This window comes from Ostrea edulis, chromosome 3 (assembly GCF_947568905.1).
Source record: "Ostrea edulis chromosome 3, xbOstEdul1.1, whole genome shotgun sequence".
NCBI classification, from domain to species: domain Eukaryota; kingdom Metazoa; phylum Mollusca; class Bivalvia; order Ostreida; family Ostreidae; genus Ostrea; species Ostrea edulis.
In genome coordinates, this window is record NC_079166.1 from 48486531 (window position 1) to 48511092 (window position 24562).

A 24562-nucleotide genomic window follows, 5' to 3' on the forward strand; every position below is an offset into this window, starting at 1 on the left:
ACCCTCTCCACATACAGACACTGCCGATCACGGGGATTGAACTCGGGTCGCAGTGGTGAGAAGAAAGAACGCTACCTCTGCACTATCCGGACACAGTGTTATTGTATGATGGTGGATAAATTAGAATAAACAACGGCAGTAAGTTCGTGGTAGAGAATGGTGTAGAGAAAATGAAAGAAATTTTCAGACTCTAATAGAGATTGAATGTTGTTTTTTAAAGGATGAATAAATTATCTACATAATGGCTGACTTCCTTTCAAACAGTAAATGGAAAAATAGATATCATAAGATTGCTATTTTTCTTGTCCTTGTGAACCTTTTTGTCTAGCTGATTCGGTCATTTAATGTGTGAAGCTTCCAATCTGTAGATCTTCAGTTGGAATCTCTAGGGTTTTTAATGTTTTTCCTTTGTTACTTACTTCTAATCTGCTTTTTCTCACAGAATATGTTTTCAAAATATTATTTTACATATCTTCTATTCTCCATTCATGACATTTTCTCTGGTGTGATATCCATTCTTAAGGAAGGATATGTAGTTTTATGATGTACATGTATAAATTCAGTTTTGGTGGTTTGAGGTGTTTGGTCTAGTCTTCTTCTGTAGTAAACCATTGGAGAAAACTGTTGAAGGTCCTCCACACAGGTATAACAAACAAATAGCAGATTACTATAGTTCATTCTGTTACGGGTAATCTCAGATCATCAGTTTGGAATTTTGCCTATCCTTCCAGGTTTGAAATGAGATGTACTAAACACTAGAAACTATTTGATTATGTTTAGAAATGACTTGTAAAATTGAAAAAATCTGCTTTAAATGAACTTTTTACTAGTATATTTAGCCTGTATTAAACAAAAACATGGCACAAGCCTTGTTTACATAACAAAGAATTGTGAGCTCTGTATCTCCCATGTACCTTGACAACTGAAATTCAAATTTTTGCTGACCATTAGAAATACCTTAGTTAATCATTGTAAACATTAAAAATGGAAAAATAAAATTTGAAAATTTTCAGCTTAAATCGTGTCCATGCCCCTTTCTAGTGTAATTATAGTTTAAATTTGATGGGATATCAGTATTGAGGTTTTGCACCCTGTGCTATATCCATTGACTTGTCAAAAATATGAATTCATAAAGTTGTTGTTGGATTGAACTATGTGCACTTGATGAGATTCTACCACATGCCTTGTTTTTTGGAAAGGTCCTTTAATTCACAGTCTTATATGATGTCATGTAACAAACCACAGTAAACATCCACAAATATGCAAAGTCCAGAATTTACAATATGGCGAATGATTCCCTGATGAGAGTTATTAAACGTTGCCAGGGGATGAAAATTCAATAAATGCTGGATTTTAGATAGATAATGACTATAATATTGCTTGTAGTTCAATGAAGAGAAGGAGAAGGAATATGAAGAGAGTAAGAAAATGGCAATGCTGCAGGCTTTGGAGGAGAAATGGAAGGTAAATAATGTCCTTTATTCACCCTCCCTTCTGTACATAAGGAAATTTAGAACTGTTAATACTTAATGCAATGAACCCCATTCAGTATCATTATCTTCAGATTCTATCAGGAAAAAAAGCCAGATTTTGAATCATTGATTAAGAAAGCAGTAACTGTTTTTGAGATAATGCCATTTTAAGGATTTATTATGAACTACCACTATTGGTATGATAACAAGTGATTGATTTGATTGTGTGCAGATTTTCAAAGAGGAGAAAGAAACTTATGGTACCTCGTGGTTTTCCTACGGAGCATCCATTGCCACCAACATTCTGGAGAATTTACAGGTAACTCACACTCAGGTTCAGTGGACAAAGAGATTTACCAGCGGAATGCTGCTATCTGATAGAAAACCTGATGGGTTGATCTCAGCCATGCATTTCATTTACAGTAAACCATGAAGGTGTTGTTGATTTCTAGTGGCACTTGAATAATGCTTCCTTTAATAGTGAGGGGTTTTCAGATTAGTGAAACGTGTTAGTAATTGGAAAACCAATATTTTAAAATAATTTTTTGAGAATTAGAGTCACTAAGAAAGTTATTTAATGGGGATGCTGTCAAAAATTTCATAAAATCCCTGCATACATGTATATTTTAAGCCCACACTTCGAGTGGTCAATCCTCAGGCAGTTTACCAAGTACACATGTATGTGGGGATTTGATACACTAATTGTGTACTTGCTTTAGTTTTTAATTGTAATATTGATAAGTAGATTATTAACTTCCAGATTAATTTCTTCCTGATTATTCAGTACTTTCCTGAAAATCAAGACTGCTCTAGACACACCATGTATACACTAAATCATTGCCTTTTACTGTCACACTTGTATACACATGTCATTATAGTCATTATACTATCACACTGTATACACTATGTCATTATACTGTCACACTTGTATACACTATGTCATTATACTATCACACTGTATACACTATGTCATTATACTGTCACACTTGTATACACTATGTCATTATACTATCACACTGTATACACTATGTCATTATACTATCACACTGTATACACTATGTCATTATACTGTCACACTTGTATACACTTTGTCATTATACTATCACACTTGTATACACTATGTCATTATACTATCACACTGTATACACTATGTCATTATACTATCACACTGTATACACTATGTCATTATACTGTCACACTTGTATACACTATGTCATTATACTATCACACTGTATACACTATGTCATTATACTATCACACTGTATACACTATGTCATTATACTGTCACACTTGTATACACTATGTCATTATACTATCACACTGTATACACTATGTCATTATACTATCACACTTGTATACACTATGTCATTATACTGTCACACTTGTATACACTATGTCATTATACTGTCACACTTGTATACACTATGTCATTATACTATCACACTGTATACACTATGTCATTATACTATCACACTGTATACACTATGTCATTATACTATCACACTGTATACACTATGTCATTATACTATCACACTGTATACACTATGTCATTATACTGTCACACTTGTATACACTATGTCATTATACTATCACACTGTATACACAATGTCATTATACTATCACACTTGTATACACTATGTCATTATACTGTCACACTTGTATACACTATGTCATTATACTATCACACTGTATACACTATGTCATTATACTATCACACTGTATACACTATGTCATTATACTGTCACACTTGTATACACTATGTCATTATACTATCACACTGTATACACTATGTCATTATACTGTCACACTTGTATACACTGTCATTATACTATCACACTTGTATACACTATGTCATTATACTATCACACTGTATACACTATGTCATTATACTATCACACTGTATACACTATGTCATTATACTATCACACTGTATACACTATGTCATTATACTGTCACACTTGTATACACTATGTCATTATACTATCACACTGTATACACTATGTCATTATACTATCACACTGTATACACTATGTCATTATACTATCACACTGTATACACTATGTCATTATACTATCACACTTGTATACACTATGTCATTATACTATCACACTGTATACACTATGTCATTATACTGTCACACTTGTATACACTATGTCATTATACTATCACACTTGTATACACTATGTCATTATACTATCACACTGTATACACTATGTCATTATACTATCACACTGTATACACTATGTCATACTATCACACTGTATACACTATGTCATTATACTATCACACTGTATACACTATGTTATTATACTGTCACACTTGTATACACTATGTCATTATACTATCACACTGTATACACTATGTCATTATACTGTCACACTTGTATACACTATGTCATTATACTGTCACACTTGTATACACTTTGTCATTATACTATCACACTGTATACACTATGTCATTATACTGTCACACTGTATACACTATGTCATTATACTGTCACACTTGTATACACTATGTAATTATACTGTCACACTATACACTATGTCATTATACTGTCACACTGTATACACTATGTCATTATACTGTCACACTTGTATACACTATGTCATTATACTATCACACTGTATACACTATGTCATTATACTGTCACACTTGTATACACTACATCATTATACTGTCACACTGTATACACTATGTCATTATACTGTCACACTTGTATACACTATGTCATTATACTATCACACTTGTATACACTATGTCATTATACTATCACACTGTATACACTACATCATTATACTGTCACACTTGTATACACTATGTCATTATACTATCACACTTGTATACACTACATCATTATACTATCACACTGTATACACTACATCATTATACTGTCACACTTTTATACACTTTGTCATTATACTATCACACTGTATACACTATGTCATTATACTGTCACACTGTATACACTATGTCATTATACTGTCACACTATACACTACATCATTATACTGTCACATTTGTATACACTTTGTCATTATACTATCAGACTGTATACACTTTGTCATTATACTATCACACTTGTATACACTATGTCATTATACTATCACACTGTATACACTATGTCATTATACTGTCACACTTGTATACACTATGTCATTATACTATCACACTGTATACACTATGTCATTATACTGTCACACTTGTATACACTATGTCATTATACTGTCACACTTGTATACACTATGTCATTATACTGTCACACTTGTATACACTATGTCATTATACTGTCACACTTGTATACACTATGTCATTATACTATCACACTGTATACACTATGCCATTATACTGTCACACTTGTATACACTGTCATTATACTGTCACACTTGTATTCACTATGTTGTTGCCTTTTACTACAGCTTAAAATAGAAGATGTCCACATCAGATATGAAGATGACGACTTAATTCCTGAACGTCCATTTGCCTTTGGAATTGTCATCAAAAGTCTAAGTGCACAGAGCACTGATTCAGAATGGGTAAGTATGAGTAATTGGCTTTGTCAGATGTGTTTAGGGACTTTGTGGTAGGGGCATTGCACTTCCTTATTTATGCTTGATTTAAAGCTGTTATGGGAAAACAAGTTCAGAAGATACAAACATGGAACATTTACTGTAAAATCATTAGTTTTTTATTCAGTCAAATTTTCGCAGTTTGAGATGCAGGAAATGAGACATACGAAGATGAAAGTGTATATAAAAATGTGTTGTCTGCTAACATTTTACAAAAAATTTAAGGTGAACAGAGTTCAACTGATTTACTTTCTGATTTTTTGTTTATCATCAGAGATCCAATGTACGCAATGTAACAGACATTAAATATAAACTGGTGGACCTGCAGAATTTCTCCCTGTATCTGGATACAGAGGCCAGCATGATAGGAGACCTTCCCAGGGAGGATCTGTATGTAAGTAACCAAGTTATGTATAGAGGATCTGTATGTAAGTAACCAAGTTATGTATAGGGGATCTGTATGTAAGTAACCAAGTTATGTATAGGGGATCTGTATGTAAGTAACCAAATTATTTATAGGGGATCTGTATGTAAGTAGCCAAGTTATTTATAGGGGATCTGTATGTAAGTAACCAAGTTATGTATAGGGGATCTGTATGTAAGTAACCAAGTTATTTATAGGGGATATGTATGTAAGTAACCAGGTTATATATAGGGGATCTGTATGTAAGTAGCCAAGTTTTTTATAGGGGATCTGTATGTAAGTAACCAAGTTATGTATAGAGGCCCTGCCCAGTATCTGTATGTAAGTTACAAAGTTATGTATAGGGGATCTGTATGTAAGTAACCAAGTTATGTATAGGGGATCTGTATGTAAGTAGCCAAGTTATTTATAGGGGATCTGTATGTAAGTAACCAAGTTATGTATAGAGGATCTGTATGTAAGTAACCAAGTTATGTATAGAGGATCTGTATGTAAGTAACCAAGTTATGTATAGAGGATCTGTATGTAAGTAACCAAGTTATTATACCCCCCGCAACAAGTTTGGGGGGGGGGGTTATACTGGAATCGGGTTGTCCGTCTGTCTGTCCGTCCGTCTGTCTGTAGACGCAATGGTTTCCGGGCTCTAAAGCATTATCCTTTCCACCTACCGTCACCATATCACTTATATGGACTACCCATGGGATGAAGATGTTCCCTATCGATTTTGGGGTAAAAAGGTCAAAGGTCAAGCACACTGGACATCGAAGTAGCAATATGGTTTCCGGGCTCTAAAGCGTTATCCTTTCCACCTACAGTCACCATATCATACATATGGACTAACCATGGGATGAAGATGTTCCCTATCAATTTTGGGGTCAAAAGGTCAAAGGTCAAGCGCACTGGACATCGAAGTAGCAATATGGTTTCCAGGCTCTAAAGCCTTATCCTTTCCACCTACAGTCACCATATCATACATATGGACTAACCATGGGATGAAAATGTTCCCTATCAATTTTTGGGTCAAAAGGTCAAAGGTCACGCGCACTGGACATCGAAGTAGCAATATGGTTTCCAGGCTCTAAAGCCTTATCCTTTCCACCTACAGTCACCATATCATACATATGGACTAACCATGGGATGAAAATGTTCCCTATCAATTTTTGGGTCAAAAGGTCAAAGGTCACGTGCACTGGACATCGAAGTAGCAATATGGTTTCCGGCCTCTAAAGCCTTATCCTTTCCACCTACAGTCACCATATCATACATATGGACTACCCATGGGATGAAGATGTTCCCTATCGATTTTGGGGTCAAAAGGTCAAAGGTCAAGCGCACTGGACATCGAAGTAGCAATATGGTTTCCGGGCTCTAAAGCGTTATCCTTTCCACTTACAGTCACCATATCATACATATGGACTACCCATGGAATGAAGATGTTCCCTATCGATTTTGGGGTCAAAAGGTCAAAGGTCACGCGCACTGGACATCGAAGTAGCAATATGGTTCGGTTTGTCATGCCATTTGTTTTTTACACTCAGAAAAGAGGTAATTTATACCTATTACCAACACCCTTTGGGAGATTGGGGTAAGCGGGGGGTATTTTTAGTGAGCATTGCTCACAGTACCTCTTGTTTATAGAGGATCTGTATGTAAGTAACCAAGTTATGTATAGAGGATCTGTATGTAAGTAACCAAGTTATATATAGAGGATCTGTATGTAAGTAACCAAGTTATGTATAGGGGATCTGTATGTAAGTAACCAAGTTATTTATAGGGGATCTGTATGTAAGTAACCAAGTTATGTATAGAGGCCCTTCCCAGGATCTGTATGTAAGTAACCAAGTTATGTATAGAGGATCTGTTTGTAAGTAACCAAGTTATGTATAGGGGATCTGTATGTAAGTAACCAAGTTATGTATAGGGGATCTGTATGTAAGTAACCAAGTTATGTATAGAGGATCTGTATGTAAGTAACCAAGTTATGTATAGGGGATCTGTATGTAAGTAACCACATTATGTATAGGGGCCCTTCCCAGGATCTGTATGTAAGTAACCAACTTATTTATCATTTATGAAGTAATGCCCTTTACAGATATATTGTTTCACCTGTAGTAGCAGACACGTTTGCTTTTGGTGTCTGTCTGTCTACCTGTATGTCAGAAGTTCCAACGTTCCAAGACATGTTTCTATTGTGAATTTCACAGTAACACACATACATATAAGTTTGAAGTCAAGAAATGCAATGCACTACAACCCACCGACACTTGGTGAACATACAGGGTATCATTTGTTTCTGTAGTGTAGTACACGGCACTTGTTCTGAATATTGATAAAATTATGTTGTACTCCAGAAAATATTTGATATTACATAGTTGTTGTCAAAAGTTACAAGGAATTTACATGATTGTAATTTGTTGATTTTAAGATATCTATTATTTGTTCCTGTGTCCAGTAACTGAGAATAACTCTGTTGTAGACTGCTCTTCAGGGTGACAAGTATGTCTCTTACAAAACCACACAATTTAAGGTTTGTTATTCAATATCAAATTTGATTTGTTGTATCTACAATGTAAGGATAATTATTCACATTGGTAATGACATTTTAAGTGTTCATGTGGCATTTAACATTTCATTCCATGTTTTGAAATGAAAGGGAAGCAAATCATTAAAAAAATTATATTATTGTCAGCTATGACAATGGCTACAATTTTTATACGTCCGTCTTAAGACGGGACATATTATGGTATGGCGTTCATGTCCGTCTGTCTGTCCGTCCATCCGTCCGTCTGTTAGCTTTTTCGTGTCCGACCCGTAACTTAAATACTACAAGGCCTAGAATCATCAAACTTTGTCTGTAGATACATCTTGAGTAGAAGGTGTGTCACACATTAAAACCAGGTCACTGTGACTTTTCATTAAGAAGATATCCGTCTGTCCGTCCGTCTGTTAGCTTTTTCGTGTCCGACCCGTAACTTAAATACTACAAGGCCTAGAATCATCAAACTTTGTCTGTAGATACATCTTGGGTAGAAGGTGTGTCGCACATTAAAACCAGGTCACTGTGACTTTTCATTAAGAAGATATGGCCATATATGTCAAAAACTTGTCCGGCTCATAACTTGAAAACTATTAGACCTAGAATCACCAAAATTGGTCAACTAATGCATCTTAGGTAGAAGGTGTGTCGCATCCTACTTTAAGGTCACTGTCACATTTAATTAAGTTGATATAAAAAAAATGTTTTAATGGGTACAATCTATACTGTTAACAATATGTGACGGGCGTATCATATGCCGTGACGGTGCACTTTATTAGAATCTGTAATGTTTGTTTTCAACAATGCAGTGAACAATCTAATAAAATAAAACAAAATGATCCTCTGCCTGACATTCTTTGTGGTAGACCTGTATCCTTAATCATTATGTGATTTATTTTAGGTGCATGATTATATCCTGTCACCTGTTAGTGTTCAGACCAAGCTGAAGAGGAACACATCCTCCCTACCTCTCAGATCTCCGGATAATCCACGGATCAGTATGGATGTGTGTCTGGATACTGTGGCCTTCTGTCTGAGTGATGATCAGTATCGATGTATCATAGAGTGGCTTAAAGAGATGGAGCGATATGAACGACGCCGTAAAAATCGCAAGTGGAGACCAGCAGTCAAAGTCATGCATGGGTAAGACTGAATTAGGAAATGTTATTATCAAATCGAAGATTTAGGATCATTTTAATGTCCATTTTTCTCCATGGCAGGACTATGTAAATATATACCAGTGAAAGTAATCTGAATAAAAATATGCAGTGATATTCTTAAATGGTTGCATTTTCCTGGTATCATTTGTTCTTGATCAGAATCCAATATACAGGAATGAGATGTTGAGATTTATAGCTTTATAATATTGTAATCTTGTGTGTAACTTTTTAAGAAATGTGGTTTTCTTCTTGTTTTATTACAGCCCGTCGACATGGTGGAGATACGCTATTAATGCCACACTACACACCATACAAGAGAAGAGGAGAAAACTCACAAAGGAGTTCATGGTTCAGAGAGTAAAGAGTGTGTGTGTTTATCACCGAGTGTACTCAAGCTATTTACAGACTAATCAACTCAATCCAGAGGACTCAGTAAGTATCAAATGTGGTTATCACAAACCACCTAAAAGTTTTATTTATACTGAATGGATCAATTATAATATTCCTGTTAACTTGACATGAAGAGTTTATCAGACGGAGATCATTGATATCATAGGCCACCAAAACAAAGTTGGAGACAGATTTAAAGTTTGATGAATTGAAGATTCTGCGAGAACTAGCCTACTATCATGTGAAACAGCAGGGAAAATTATACAAGGTTGGAATTTTTTTTATTTAGTGCATATGATGAAATGTTGCTGTTTTAAAAAGTGATTAGGAACACTGAACAGACTAAATCATGGGAAAACAATCGTATAATTATCATCCCATTACTGTAAAACTGTCCCATAGAAACTTCAATGTAAGAACTGCTTTATTTTGCTTAGTGTATTACATTGTACATGGACATATGAAGAGATATTTTTATTGTCTATTTGATTGTTGGCTTGTTTTTTTTAGACACCTGAGCCAGAGAAGGCAGCATCACCACCACCAGAAGAACAAACTGGGGTTTTGCAGAGGTGGTTCCCAGGATGGGGAGGGTGGTACGGCTCTTCTCAGACAGGGGCAGAGGGTGGGGCCACCACACAGGCAACCACTCAGGAAGTGGGAGAACCACCAACAAAAATTAGGAAGAATGATTCAGATCTAGGTATATGCATTGTATATATGCATTTGTACATAATGTGGTAGCTTATCATGTTGCATATCATTTTGTAGCAATGAACAATGAAAATGATTTATGATGTAAAAGTTGAACATGGATATAGCAGAACTCTGAGTTGCTGGTATTCTGACTGTATTAGGAAGGCTTTTATTTTAATTTTGTCAAGATTATTACAAAAATGTGTTCTTTCGAACATTTTAGTGATTCATGTATTAAGTGCTTGGAAGAATTTTGTATCTGTACAGTGTAGTGAAATTCGAGGACTCGCTCATCCCTTTGTAGATGATAAATCCTGTGCTTGAAATTACAAATCTGAATTGTAACTCTATGATTGATAAATTTTGAAAACTTTAGCCTTTTCAATACATTTCAATACACAAATATTTACTTTCCCAAAGTGATTGAACAAGAGCTGAGGGACGTGGTACAGGACACCTCAGAGAACACCTCCCTGCTGAAGAAAGACACTGTATTTGCCCACATGAACTTCAAACTGGAATCGGGGGTTTTCAAACTTCTGACAGACCAAACTCCATCTTCTGCTGGAGAACCATCAGGTAATCAAAAAAGTCCATTTGACTTGATCAATAGTGCCTGAAATGAATAGCTAGGTTAAAATGCAAAAGTTACATGTATAGTATGACTTGCACTTTTAACCAATTATTTTAAATCAACTGTTTGTAAGTAGGTCTGGCTCCATGACTATAATTTGAGATAAACTTCTAGTTACTATTTCAAATTGGTCTAATCCATTAGATATTGATATGTTGTAGATTTTACATAAGTGTGATTAAACCAAGGGTATGTCTAATCTCACACTATGGTGATGGATTATTATATTGCAGTATTAACTATTTATAATAACAAAATAAGCTTAGAAATGAGAAAATCTAACTATTATTTAACCTTTGATTTTCAATGAAGAGAAAATAAAAAGAACAAAGTACAACATGTATATTATGTTTTGATAACATATTGCGATACTGAGTGCTGTATCAAACCTCAGACATCTAACATACATGTAGGTAAATGACCTTTTCTTTCTCGAGTGCCCGTCATTAGAAGTGAAAGACACAAATCTTTTGGATATAACCTTGAAAAACAGGTTCAGTGTCACAGTAGCCATTGACAGAATTAAGAGCCTTTACTATTACAGGTTCTGTGTCACAGTAGCCATTGACAGAATTAAGAGCCTTTACTATTACAGGTTCCGTGTCACAGTAGTCATTGACAGAATTAAGAGCCTTTACTATTACAGGTTCTGTGTCACAGTAGCCATTGACAGAATTAAGAGCCTTTACTATTACAGGTTCCGTGTCACAGTAGCCATTGACAGAATTAAGAGCCTTTACTATTACAGGTTCTGTGTCACAGTAGCCATTGACAGAATTAAGAGCCTTTACTATTACAGGTTCCGTGTCACAGTAGTCATTGACAGAATTAAGAGCCTTTACTATTACAGGTTCCGTGTCACAGTAGTCATTGACAGAATTAAGAGCCTTTACTATTACAGGTTCTGTGTCACAGTAGCCATTGACAGAATTAAGAGCCTTTACTATTACAGGTTCCGTGTCACAGTAGCCATTGACAGAATTAAGAGCCTTTACTATTACAGGTTCCGTGTCACAGTAGTCATTGACAGAATTAAGAGCCTTTACTATTACAGGTTCTGTGTCACAGTAGCCATTGACAGAATTAAGAGCCTTTACTATTACAGGTTCTGTGTCACAGTAGCCATTGACAGAATTAAGAGCCTTTACTATTACAGGTTCTGTGTCACAGTAGCCATTGACAGAATTAAGAGCCTTTACTATTACAGGTTCTGTGTCACAGTAGCCATTGACAGAATTAAGAGCCTTTACTATTACAGGTTCTGTGTCACAGTAGCCATTTACAGAATTAAGAGCCTTTACTATTGCAGTCTTGAGCGCCATGCATAAGTGAAAAATTATAGCTCTTCACCTAAGGCTGGTGATGCTTCTGCATTAGCGAAAAAAATTCTTGAATTCGATGTAAAACTACTTACTAACAAAACACTTTATCTGCTGTCATTAAATCTGATCACTGAAGCAGATCTGTCATTCATTTCATGTGTAGAACATCTAATCATCTTTGTTCATTAAGCTTGTAATCGTTTGCTAAAAGGTTTAATGAAATCCCGTGAGTATGACCACACCCCGTCCAGATAAACATGTAATGATTCCACAGTACATTTATGTAGGACTTCATTAAAAATTATTTTAATTTTGATTATCAGGAGTTGATTGCCAGCTGGTAACAATGATGGAGTTGGAGTGTTCATCCATTAATATGTTGTTTGAGTCACGGCCCCGCAGTAAAGCCATGAAGTTTGGTGTCAATGTTGGGGGACTGTACCTCCGGGACAAACTCCTGGACAACTCCGTGTTTCCTAACATTATTGCTCCACAGCCAAAGGTACTGAACAATATCACAACTAAGTGTTATTTTTATGCCACAGTAATTGAGATCCAAGGGCGTATAGTTTTTGGTCCATGTCTCTGTCTGTTTGTCGAACAAGACTTTAACCTTAGCTATAACTTTTGAATGGATGGCGATAGGGCTTTCATATTTCACATGTGTATTCCTTGTGACAAGACCTTTCTGTTGGTACCAAAATTTTAACCATTAGGGTTTGATCTACTTTTGAAAAACTTTAACCTTGGCCATCACTATTGAATGGTTGGTAATAGGGCTTTATTTCTTTTGACAAGACCTTTATTTAGGTAGGAAAATTTTGACCTCATGACCTTGACTTTGCAGGTTCCTGTAACATTGCTCTATACACATTTCAAATGACTGCAGAAATATTTGTTGCCACACTGATTTATGATTTAGAACAGCTAATTGAATATGCTTTTGCATTTACAAATCTCCCAAGCAAATCTGGGGGGGACTTATAGTTTGATGAGGGATAAATTTCAACAGTTGGTTTCCAGATATTTGATAATGTTGTTAGGGACCACTACACACAGACCAGGATGCCAAATTTAAAGTTCTTATTTGGCACAAAGGTTGCTTATGTCATGACCCTAACCCAAGGTCATTATTCTAGGGTGAAGGTCAAGGTAACAGGTGTAAATAAATGTCCAGGTCAACTTTGTAAAGGAGAGGCATTTAGCACTCATGCTTGACTTGACAGAGTTTACATATGGTCATATGACCAGACAGTTACAAATACAGATACAGATAGTTTATTGCCAAATAATGGGCCCCTAGGGGCATAAACATGTATAAACAAATATATTGTTCAGGTCACAACTTTGTAATGGACACATTGAAAGCTCAATCTTGGCACAAGAGTTACATATTGCTTATGGATACATATTGTGTTATGAGCTTGATCCAAGATCATTTGCCAAAGGTCAAGAAGTTGCTAGTAAAAGGAGAGTTAGAAATAATTGTTTATATCATAACTTTGTAATGAACATCGTTGGAACCCATGGGTTTTCTCTCTGTTAAACTGCGTTGAATGCAGTTTAACGGAGAGGAAACAGTGGGCACTTGTAATCTGAGAATGTGTCAAGACTATAGACTAAGGTCATTTGGATATGGTCAAGGTGACTTGAAATTTTTTTTGAAGTATGCCCCAGTTTTATAAGCCCCATTGGATTTCTCAAGACTGTCATCTGTATACTTTTCACATTTTCTACTTTAAATCTCTCTCTCTCTCTCTCTCTCTCTCTCCTCGAAAAAGAGGGGGCATATTGTTTTAAAAAAGTTAAAAGTAGTATGGTTAGTTTAAAAGCTCTTCTATTCAAGAAGCACTGAACCAGAAAAGTATGAAAGATCCTAATATAATCAAGATTCAAGTGTCTTTAAACCATGAGATAGCTTCAAGTTTGTTCACACAATGACTGTTGGTGCAAGATAATTAGTTTTATAGATCACTGAACACACAATGTCAGCACATACATAGCAATCTATCATTTCTAATAACTAAAATCACAAATATTTTCAGAGATGACCAGATTTTGAGGAATGTAGATCGACCCTATTATTTGAACATAGAGTTTTAATGAAGATGTATATCCTGATTTTATATATTGTAGTTCATGCAGTTTTTCATTATGTGCTGCAATATGGACTATGTTTCATTTGGAAAGAAGTTTCTGAATTTTTTATTTTTCCTTCATATTCTGAAACTTTAAATTAAGAAATATCATAGTCATTTTAATTCATTTCAACATTGATAATCTATTTCAAAATGCAGTTACTTTTTAAAAAAAAAATCTATCTTTGAAAATAATGATAATGATGCAGTTTGGACAATTAGAATTGAATATTGATGTATGTTTCCTGTAATTTTCAGGAACGAATCCTCTCTCTGGCTAGATCTCCTCAGAGCAGTTTCTCCTCACGACAGGAGAAGCCTTCAGCCAGTCTTCCCAGCTCGGGGGTTTCCATGGATAAGATCTTTGAATTGTTTTATGAGAAAAACCCAGTTAATAGCACAGCTAAATATAGGTTGGTCATTGGGAACCTTCAACAGTCTCATTATACTTATTGATAAAATGTTCAGTGAAATGCAGAAATACAGCAATTTAAACATATTAAAATTACCTGTTTATAGGTTGAACATTCAAACAAAGCCTCTGGATGTTGTATATAATCCATCATCTGTTAAGAGAGTACGGGAATTTTTCTCCACCAAGAAAATGAGCAGTTCGAGACTTTCACAGCTCAAACTCACAGGTAAGGAAACTGAAGCTCACACCCTCCATGATAGACGGTGAGATAAAGTGTGAGGGATGAGTCATACTATAAAACATCATTTTATTTGCTTATGAATATTGTCTTTGAGGTATGCAATGTTAGTAAGAAATATACAACGGGGGTATGCTACATGAATAAAAGTTGTTATGAATAATGCATGACTGCTTAGTTTACAGTAAGGGGGGTTATCATTAAGCTGAATTTTTTACTGATAGCAACAGCAAGACATCAGATTCAACAGATCAAGGAACGGTCCAAGGCAGAGCTCAAGCAAGCCCTGGAGGATTTGTTTGAAGGCGAGGAGGGGGTAAGTCCTTGTGTGGGTTGGAGGAGGGGAAGGGATAAGTCACTCAATGGGATGGAGGAGGGAGTAAGGGTAAGTCATTATTGGATTGAAAGAGAAAAGAGGGTAAGTCACTACTAAATACAGGAGGGGAAGGGGGTAACTCACTATTGGAAGGGGGTAAGTCCTTGTGTGGGTTGGAGGAGGGGAAGGGGATAAGTCACTATTGGAAGGGGGAGGGTAAGTCTCTATTGGATGGGGGAGGGGTAAGTCTCTATGGGATGGGGGAGGGGTAAGTCTCTATTGGATAGGGGAGGGGTAAGTCTCTATGGGATGGGGGAGGCATAAGTCTCTATGGGATGGGGAGGGGGTAAGTCTCTATGGGATGGGGGAGGGGTAAGTCTCTATGGGATGGGGGAGGGGGTAAGTCTCTATGGGATGGGGAGGGGGTAAGTCTTTATGGGATGGGGGGGGGGGGTAAAGGCACTATTTGATCGGAAAATAGATATTAGTAAGTCACTATCATATAGGGGAGGGAATAAGACAGACGAGTTTGGGAATGGGTAAGTCAGTATTGGATGGAGAAGGGGGAGGGAATAAGTTGCTATTGGCTGGAGGAGGGGGGATAAGTAACCATTGGCTGGGGGTAAAACACTATTGTCTGGAGGAGCTATTGGTTGGAGGAGGGTGAGGGGGTAAAACACTATTTGTTTGGAGTAGAGGAGGGGGTAAAACACTATTGGTTGGAGGAGGGGGAAGGTGTAAAATACTACTGCCTGGTTGCATGAGAGAGGGGGGTGGTAAGTCACTATTGAATGTCAGAGAGAAGGGGTTAAATCACTACTTAATGGAGTAGGGAAGGGGTTAAATCACTACATAATGGAGTAGGGAAGGGGTTAAATCACTACATAATGGAGTAGGGAAGGGGTTAAATCACTACTTAATGGAGTAGGGAAGGCGTTAAATCACTACTTAATGGAGTAGGGAAGGCGTTAAATCACTACTTAATGGAGTAGGGAAGGGGTAACTCCCGCTATTTAAACTGATTTAACAAAAGAAGTTGACTAAGTCTACTAAAGATAACATGAAAGATAACATTAATGTGACCTACATGTCTGTAACTATCATGATAAATAAATCCTAAGATTTTAATTTGCAAGGATTGCTTGTGCATGTTAATTACGCCCCACTCTAAGTAAGCACACTTTTATCGTTTTTGTATTTCATTACTTCTGTGTGTCACACTCTTGGTTCCAGAAGCACGTTAGGTGGGACATCAATCTCGACATCTCGGCTCCTCAGATTATGGTTCCTGAGAACTTCTATGACCAGTCGTCCAACATGGTGGTTCTAGACCTGGGACATCTCCACCTCTACAACAAAACAATGGATGCAGCCGCCACCAATCCAAAAGATGATGAGAATGATGGTTAGTTCTGTAGGAAAAAGATATTTATGTTTGAACTTCATTCACAACACTGATCTGTTCTACTGTTCACTTGATTACCAGTGACTCCAAACCAAACCGACTTAACGTTACAGTAAAACGTGGAGTACAGTGATTTTGCTTATAATGAATTCACACATACAACTAAATTATTTTTATTGACTGTAGTTTTAAAACATGTTATAAAGTTACTGGATATAAAATTACATATTACATATATAGTGAATCTAAATTGTTAGTCTCCAGCGCTTCGCTATAAGCATGTTTTACTGTATTTGTTATACATTTTTCCTGCAATTGTAGACAATGGTGATGATTTCCAGACCCCCATGTCAACCCCACCCAGTGAGGCGGAGAGGGTGGAGCCAATGGAAACCAGTGACCTTTCTAACTTTGCTTTGTCGGAAGCCCAGCTCTATGACAAGCTGTATGAGAGGTAACACATGATCTTTTTGATTTGTCTCTATGTGTTGATTTAAAATATTGAAATCTCTTTAAATTTTGATATATGCACTCATGATCTGCATGTATGTACATACATTTATAAAATTATGTGTTTAAACTGTCCGAGAAAGTTGATAGAAATATACAGTTTATTAACCCCTCACAATTCATTGCTTGAGATGATATAGTAACAGAACAGCTCGTGTGTGGCTGAATATGTGTGTAACATTGAGCTTGTAGACGCTCTACGGGACACATTTTTTGTGTAACATTGAGATTGTAGACGCTCTACGGGACACATTTTTTGTGTAACATTGAGCTTGTAGACGCTCTACGGGACACTTTTTTTGTGTAACATTGAGCTTGTAGACGCTCTACGGGACACTTTTTTTGTGTAACATTGAGCTTGTAGACGCTCTACGGGACACATTTTTTGTATAACATTGAGCTTGTAGACGCTCTACGGGACACATTTTTTGTGTAACATTGAGCTTGTAGACGCTCTACGGGACACATTTTTTGTGTAACATTGAGCTTGTAGACGCTCTACGGGACACTTTTTTTGTGTAACATTGAGCTTGTAGACGCTCTACGGGACACTTTTTTTGCTTGATTGATTTGATATTCACACATAGCTTTGTTATCTAGAGAGGGAAAATCCTATTTATTTAAACAATATTTTATTCTCAAAATTTTAGCCCTCTCCCTAAGAATCCTATTGATTTTGGGGTTAAAGGTCCAAAGTCAGTAGGGGAGTTAGCTAGATACTTATATTTACTAATTGCCTACATTGAGAAGGGATATCCTGCCTTGTGGGGCTCTTGTTAACTTTGTATAAGCATTATTAGATGATTCACCAAGATACAAAAAATCACTTTGTCGTAAGGGTTAAGAGAAATTCATTTGTATACAATTTGACATTGTCTATGTATGTACATGTTATATCTTTTTGCACTTGTTTCAAACCTGATGAAATTTGAGTTTTATGCACTGTTGCTTAGTGTTTCCAATGCAATGAAAAATGAAAAGAATGGACAGAGTTTGTGTCAGTATGCTGTGTATGTAGGTACTCTCTGGACCTGTCTGACTTACAAGTTATGGTGGGTAAACCTAAGGACAACTGGAAACATGTGAAGGGGCGGGGCATCACACACCTACATGTGGTGGACAAGTTCAGCATCAATCTACATTTTGAGAGGTACAACCATGACTCAATGTACAACATACTTCTCAATTTTCTTTGTTTTTCCTTTTTCCCCAAACAAATAGTGAAAATTCAGTGAAATAATCTATACTTCTGTTTGTAGTAATTATCTTATAGAAAAATCTGTATTGACGTTGTATTCAGACTTTTTTACTGGTTGTACGAGGTTACACACCTTAGTTATATTTAACATTGTATTTAGACTTTTTTTTACTGATTGTAGGAGGTTACACACATTAGTTATATCTTTATTAACGTTGTATTCGGACTTTGTTTTACTGATTGTAGGAGGTTACACACATCAGTTATATTTTTATTAACGTTGTATTCAGACTTTTTTCCCTGTTTTGTAGGAGGTTACTACACACAACAGATCCCGAGTTCCCCAGTATGATTGTGTCGGGAAACCTGCCCTCTCTTACTCTACATGTCAATGAACAAAAGGTAGGAGACGTATACACTAGATTATCTGTTTTGGCAAACTTTGTATTCAGTGTTGACTACTGCAAGGAATGACAGATTACTGCCAAGCTTTGGAAAACATGTTGCCTTTCTCTATTGAAAAAACAGAATGAAGACATAAATCAACCATTTATACTTTACTAAAATATTCCCCCCCCCCCCCCCCCCAATGTTTAAAGATTTATAGTCTAAATTGATATAGATATGATAGTGTGTATATTTATCCATATTCCTCTGTGCAGGTGTCAGTGATGAGGAAGTGTGTGGAGATTCTATCGACACCTACAGCTTACGTAAGTCCCCATGCTGTACCAAACTCTGAGAGTACCATGTCTATGACAGAGTCCATGTCTGGAGACCTGAGTGACATCAGCTCCTCCATCAATGGCGCTGACAACAGGTGTGTTACAAACTTTAGAGACATTTTTGTGTTGCCTGAAAAATGCAGTGACACTTGGTGATCATCGTGTTCATTGTCTGTCTGTCTGTCTGTCACAGAACTTAGAAAATGTCAGATATAGAACTTAGATATTTAACAAGTGCATTTCTTGTGTAAAGTCCCAGACTAATTTAATGATTGCTGATGTCCTCACAGTTGATACTAGTCTTCCTTGAAAAAAAAAGAAGTATAGATCTAACATGTGAAATTGTAGTTTTTAGAAAATGATGTATAGAAAAATTATTTTTGTTTTCTTAATCAAGAACCGAACATTACCCACTCCTTATAACATTATAATGATATATCTTGAATTTTGTTGTTGTTGATGTTGTTGTTTTTTTTGTTTGTTTTTTTATATATATAGATTTACATATATTTGATTTATAATGGAAGAATTTGTTTGAAAATGTATATTAACTCATGTACTTTAAATTGTTTTTCTACTAGTGTAGGAATAGAGGTTCAATTTTGCTTTGATGTTTTTCATAACAACTCAAAAAGGTCCTTGTTCTTTTGTAAGATAAAGATATACAGTGCATGATGCAATTTTGATTTGCATTTGAATTTTGATACATCATTGATAAAGTTCAATGTGAGAAACTCCTCTCAGAAAACTGAAACATGAACCTTCACAAATTTTAACCTGCCTGGTGAGCTCTTTTGAAAATGATTGAATTGTTCAGTGTAAAATTCAATAACAGATACTTTAAAAAAATTCTTGTGTCTTTCTGTAGGTCTGCACGTGATAAGAAGGATGAAGACAGGAGCAGGTCAGCTGTGGAGGAATGCCGTCTCCTGTGGGGCCAGTTCTCCATCAGCTCCCTAAAGCTGGAAATTCATAGCTGTGGACGACCTTTGGCAGAGCTCCAGGTCACAAATGTTAAGGCTGGGGTCACTAAACGACCGTTCGACACCGCAGTACAGGTGTCTATACACAGCCTGCTGATTGTGGATGCCTTACAAACTTACGGTCCAGATTTTGAGTTGTTGGTGGCTTCACACAAACATATCACGTATGTAAACAGTATTATTACAGGGATTTGAAATTGTCAATCTAAATGTATATTAACAAGTTGAAAAGGAAGTGAAATGAGATCTGTTGAAACAGGAAGTGAAATGAGATCTGTTGAAAAGGAAGTGAAATGAGATCTGTTGAAACAGGAAGTGAAATGAGATCTGTTGAAGAAGTACACTTTGTCAGACTTTGGAAAGACTGAAGAGAAAAATTGAAATACCAAATGATGTACATGTTAGATGCTTTTCATAAGATTCTGTTTTTGATATGTTTTGCAGACTGGACAGTAAGAGCGGGAGTCTCTTGGGCTCAGACCCCTCATCCCCTATGTCACCTACCTCCCCTGTTTATCCCCAGTCCCCAGAGGAGACCTTACCGCAGCCCTCCTACAGTGGTCATCTGCAGACTGTTCAGGAGGCCATTAGTACAGCCATTCATTCCTTGTGGACAGCCAAGTCTAAAAACGCATCTAAGGAGCAGCTGAAGTCGGAGGCTGGTCGTAACCTTACGTCCCCCACGCCAGACTCTGAGGCCCTGATCAGGCTGGATGTGGAATTCATCGAGGAAGAATCACCCAGCAACAACTCCGGATGTCCACTGACTGTGGCTAACATTCAGTTCAACAGTTTGGATGTTATAGGTAATTATCCTCTCACAATTCATTGCTTGAGGGATATTGTAATGGACACATCTGTGTGCGGTCGAGTATGTTAATGTGTGTGCGGTCGAGTATGTTAATGTGTGTGCGGTCAAGTATGTTAGTGTGTGTGTGTGCGGTCGAGTATGATAATGTGTGTGTGTGGTCGAGTATGTTAATGTGTGTGTGTGCAGTCGAATATGTTAATGTGTGTGTGCGGTCGAGTATGTTAATGTGTGTGTGCGGTCGAGTATGTTAATGTATGTGTGCGGTCGAGTATGTTAATGTGTGTGTGTGCGGTCGAGTATGTTAATGTGTGTGTGTGCGGTCGAGTATGTTAATGTGTGTGCGGTCGAGTATGTTAATGTGTGTGCGGTCGAGTATGTTAATGTGTGTGTGCGGTCGAGTATGTTAATTTGTGTGCAGTCGAGTATGTTAGTGTGTGTGTGCGGTCGAGTATGTTAATGTGTGTGTGCGGTCGAGTATGTTAATGTGGGTGTGCGGTCGAGTATGTTAATGTGTGTGCGGTCGAGTATGTTAATGTGTGTGTGTGCGGTCGAGTATGTTAATGTGTGTGTGTGCTCGAGTATGTTAATGTGTGTGTGTGTGCAGTCGAGTATGTTAATGTGTGTGCGGTCGAGTATGTTAATTTGTGTGCGGTCGAGTATGTTAATGTGTGTGTGCGGTCGAGTATGTTAATGTGTGTGTGCGGTCGAGTATGTTAATGTGTGTGCGGTCGAGTATGTTAATGTGTGTGTGCGGTCGAGTATGTTAATGTGTGTGCGGTCGAGTATGTTAATGTGTGTGTAACACTGAGGTTGTAGACACTCTACAGGCCATATTTTTTACTCCACTGATTTCAGACTTCATATGTAGCTCTGCTATCAAGAGGGCAAGAACCCTATTGATTATGGGATCAAAGGTCAGAAATGGTCATAATAATAAATTCTTTTATTTAGACAGGATACTCAATTAGCATCAAATGACTAGTTAACATTGTGGTTCTGAATAAAACATATTCACAGACAGATAAGTAAGGGAATAGAAAAAGAGATAACATAATATAAAATATATACACTGCACATGATATCACTGGGAAAAAAAATATAAACATATAATATACATAAATCACTTATTTGAGTTATAATCTGCAAATATGCTGATTTAAAAGATGAAATAGAACCACAGCTTCTGACAGACTGATTCTATAAAATTGTGGAAGATACATGTACCTTAAAAGACCGTTAATAATATTCAGTTCGGACTTTTGGTGTGAAATATAAAATGTCACTATCACTACTTCTTGTTCTAGAACTAACTTGCTTGACAAAACTAAAAACATTCAATACATATATTCTGGTGTCATATTCTTAAGAACCTTGAAAGCAAGCACTAGCTTTCTATATATAAAATAATCGTGAACAGGCATCCATTTAAGAACACTAAAAATATCAATCGTAGAAGTCTGAGTTATTTTCACAGCACCAAAGTGTGCAACAATAATTAATATGAGGAAATATAACAGTGTTATAAATTTTCAATAATGGTGCATTTGACATAAAAGTTTACAGATGTCGTAAAATGCCTATTTTCTGGGAAAGTTTCTTGCATAAAAAATCAATGTGTACAGACCAAGAAGTAAGACATTCATCTATTTGTACACCGAGATGTTTGGCCATATTTAGAGTATCTACAACAATGTCTCATACTTTGATACACTGCTGTACCAATCAACATACATTGTGTTTTCTTGAAGTTCATTGTAAGTTACTATCCATCCATTTCGTAGAGTTTTAAAGATCTTTGTGCAACCTTTGTTCAATAGCATCAATAGATTCATGTGAAACATCCTGAGATGTATCATCTGTATATATAGAAACATTTGAGTGTTTTAAACATTTAGGATAATTGTTAACAAATAAAATGAAGAACAATGGCCCCAATATGGACCTTTGAAGCACTCCTATTGTAACATCTTTTTTATCAGACAAAACACCTTTCTATCTAACACATTATGATCTTCCGCTAAGATAAGACTGAAACCATTTAAAAGAATTTTGACAAATACCAAATGATAAAAGCTTGTGTAACAATGCTTGGTGATTTACAGTGTCTAATATTAATAAAAAGAACACTTGTTAATTTGCCACCATCTATATTACTTAAGGAGGTTAGCTCCTGAGCTTTTGAGAACAACTGCGCAGGATGCTACAACTAAGTATCTACTGGTTCAATACTAATCCCATTGGTGCAAACATATCACACATCTATTGCTGAACCCTATCAAGTTGAAATTTTTTTTTATCAATTCAAATTTTGAAAGGGTTTGGCAGGGACTATATTTTGTGGCGGAAGGTTTCATTAATCAAAAAGATCTAAATCTGATTGATATTACAGTTTCTATTTCTCTCAATGTATTGTCTATTTTTGTACTTCTATTCATGTATTTCAGTTTTATAATTTATGATACAGGTAGCTGAGACTTGGAAGTAATTCAAATGTTGTAATTTATGAACTCGGTTGATATATTTTTCCGAACAGAACACCGATTGTTAAAAAAGTTTTAATTAATTTACTCGAAATTTTGTATAAAAATTCAGTATTTTCGCCAATAATTCAATTTTTTTTTTATCTCCAACCCCCACTTTTTTCAGTTCCATTTTAAAGTGTAAGACCAGACCTTGAAAATTATGTAAAATTTTAGAAATTGACATAAGTCCTAATAATTATGTCCTTTTAAACTCTCAATTTTGATATTATGAAGTTTTTCGTATATCGAGTGCAGAAAGGTCATTATTTTCTTTCGCCGTTACTAGTGATAATTTTTATGCCCCCGAGATCGAAGATTGGGGGGCATATTGTTTTTGTCCTGTCTGTCATTCTGTAATTCTGTCATTCTGTCTGAAACTTTAACCTTGCTAATAACATTTGAACAGTAAGTGATAGAGCTTTGATATTTCACATGAGTATTCCTTGTGACAAGACCTTTCCGTGGGTACCAACATTTTTGACCCCGTAACCTTGACCTTGGAGTTTGACCTTTTTTTGAAAACTTTAACCTTGCTAATAACTTTTGAACAATAAGTGATAGAGCTTTGATATTTCACATGACTATTCCTTGTGACAAGACCTTTCTGTTGGTATTAAACCTTTTGACCTTGAATTTAACTTACTTTTAATTTTTTTACATTGGTCATAACTTCTTAATGGTAAATATTAGAGCTTTCATATTATACACGAGTATTTCTTTTGACAAGATCTTTTTACTAGTACCAAGATATTTGCCCTTGTGACTTTGGCCATCTTTGGAATTGGCCATTATCGGGGGCATTTGTGTTTCACAAACACATCTTGTTTTTATCCGTAGTGTTAGAAGACATGATTATGTATCTATTTTATGTAATGATTGATTTATGTTGCTTATGTTGTGTTGACACCAACAGTAAAATCAAGTTTAACTGAATAAATTTTATGTGCAAAAAGGTCATGTTTAGAACACTGTAACTCAATAACAAGCGTAGCAGCCTCAGTTTATCTTTTCAGTTTCCTAATTCTCCTTCAATGTAGAAATCAAAAATACACTTCCAAAAAAATTGACATAACTCCAAATTTCAGGTGCGAACCTCTTTAAC

General features: G+C 36.1%; 1 protein-coding gene across 1 annotated transcript in view; it reads left to right on the forward strand.

Moving 5' to 3' along the window:
- Positions 1-24562, forward strand: part of LOC125674125 (intermembrane lipid transfer protein VPS13D-like) — a 110199-nt gene that overhangs the window by 17509 nt on the left and 68128 nt on the right. Inside the window, exons 5-25 of the mRNA XM_056158017.1 lie at positions 1387-1464; positions 1705-1791; positions 4888-5004; positions 5312-5431; positions 7938-7988; positions 8899-9140; positions 9421-9589; positions 9714-9815; positions 10058-10250; positions 10664-10822; positions 12523-12701; positions 14596-14750; positions 14857-14978; positions 15215-15306; positions 16540-16711; positions 17033-17165; positions 18240-18371; positions 18731-18821; positions 19082-19239; positions 20013-20291; positions 20572-20933. Coding sequence (XP_056013992.1) covers positions 1387-1464; positions 1705-1791; positions 4888-5004; positions 5312-5431; positions 7938-7988; positions 8899-9140; positions 9421-9589; positions 9714-9815; positions 10058-10250; positions 10664-10822; positions 12523-12701; positions 14596-14750; positions 14857-14978; positions 15215-15306; positions 16540-16711; positions 17033-17165; positions 18240-18371; positions 18731-18821; positions 19082-19239; positions 20013-20291; positions 20572-20933 — 3193 coding nt within the window. The remainder of the gene's footprint in view (positions 1-1386; positions 1465-1704; positions 1792-4887; positions 5005-5311; positions 5432-7937; positions 7989-8898; positions 9141-9420; positions 9590-9713; positions 9816-10057; positions 10251-10663; positions 10823-12522; positions 12702-14595; positions 14751-14856; positions 14979-15214; positions 15307-16539; positions 16712-17032; positions 17166-18239; positions 18372-18730; positions 18822-19081; positions 19240-20012; positions 20292-20571; positions 20934-24562) is intronic.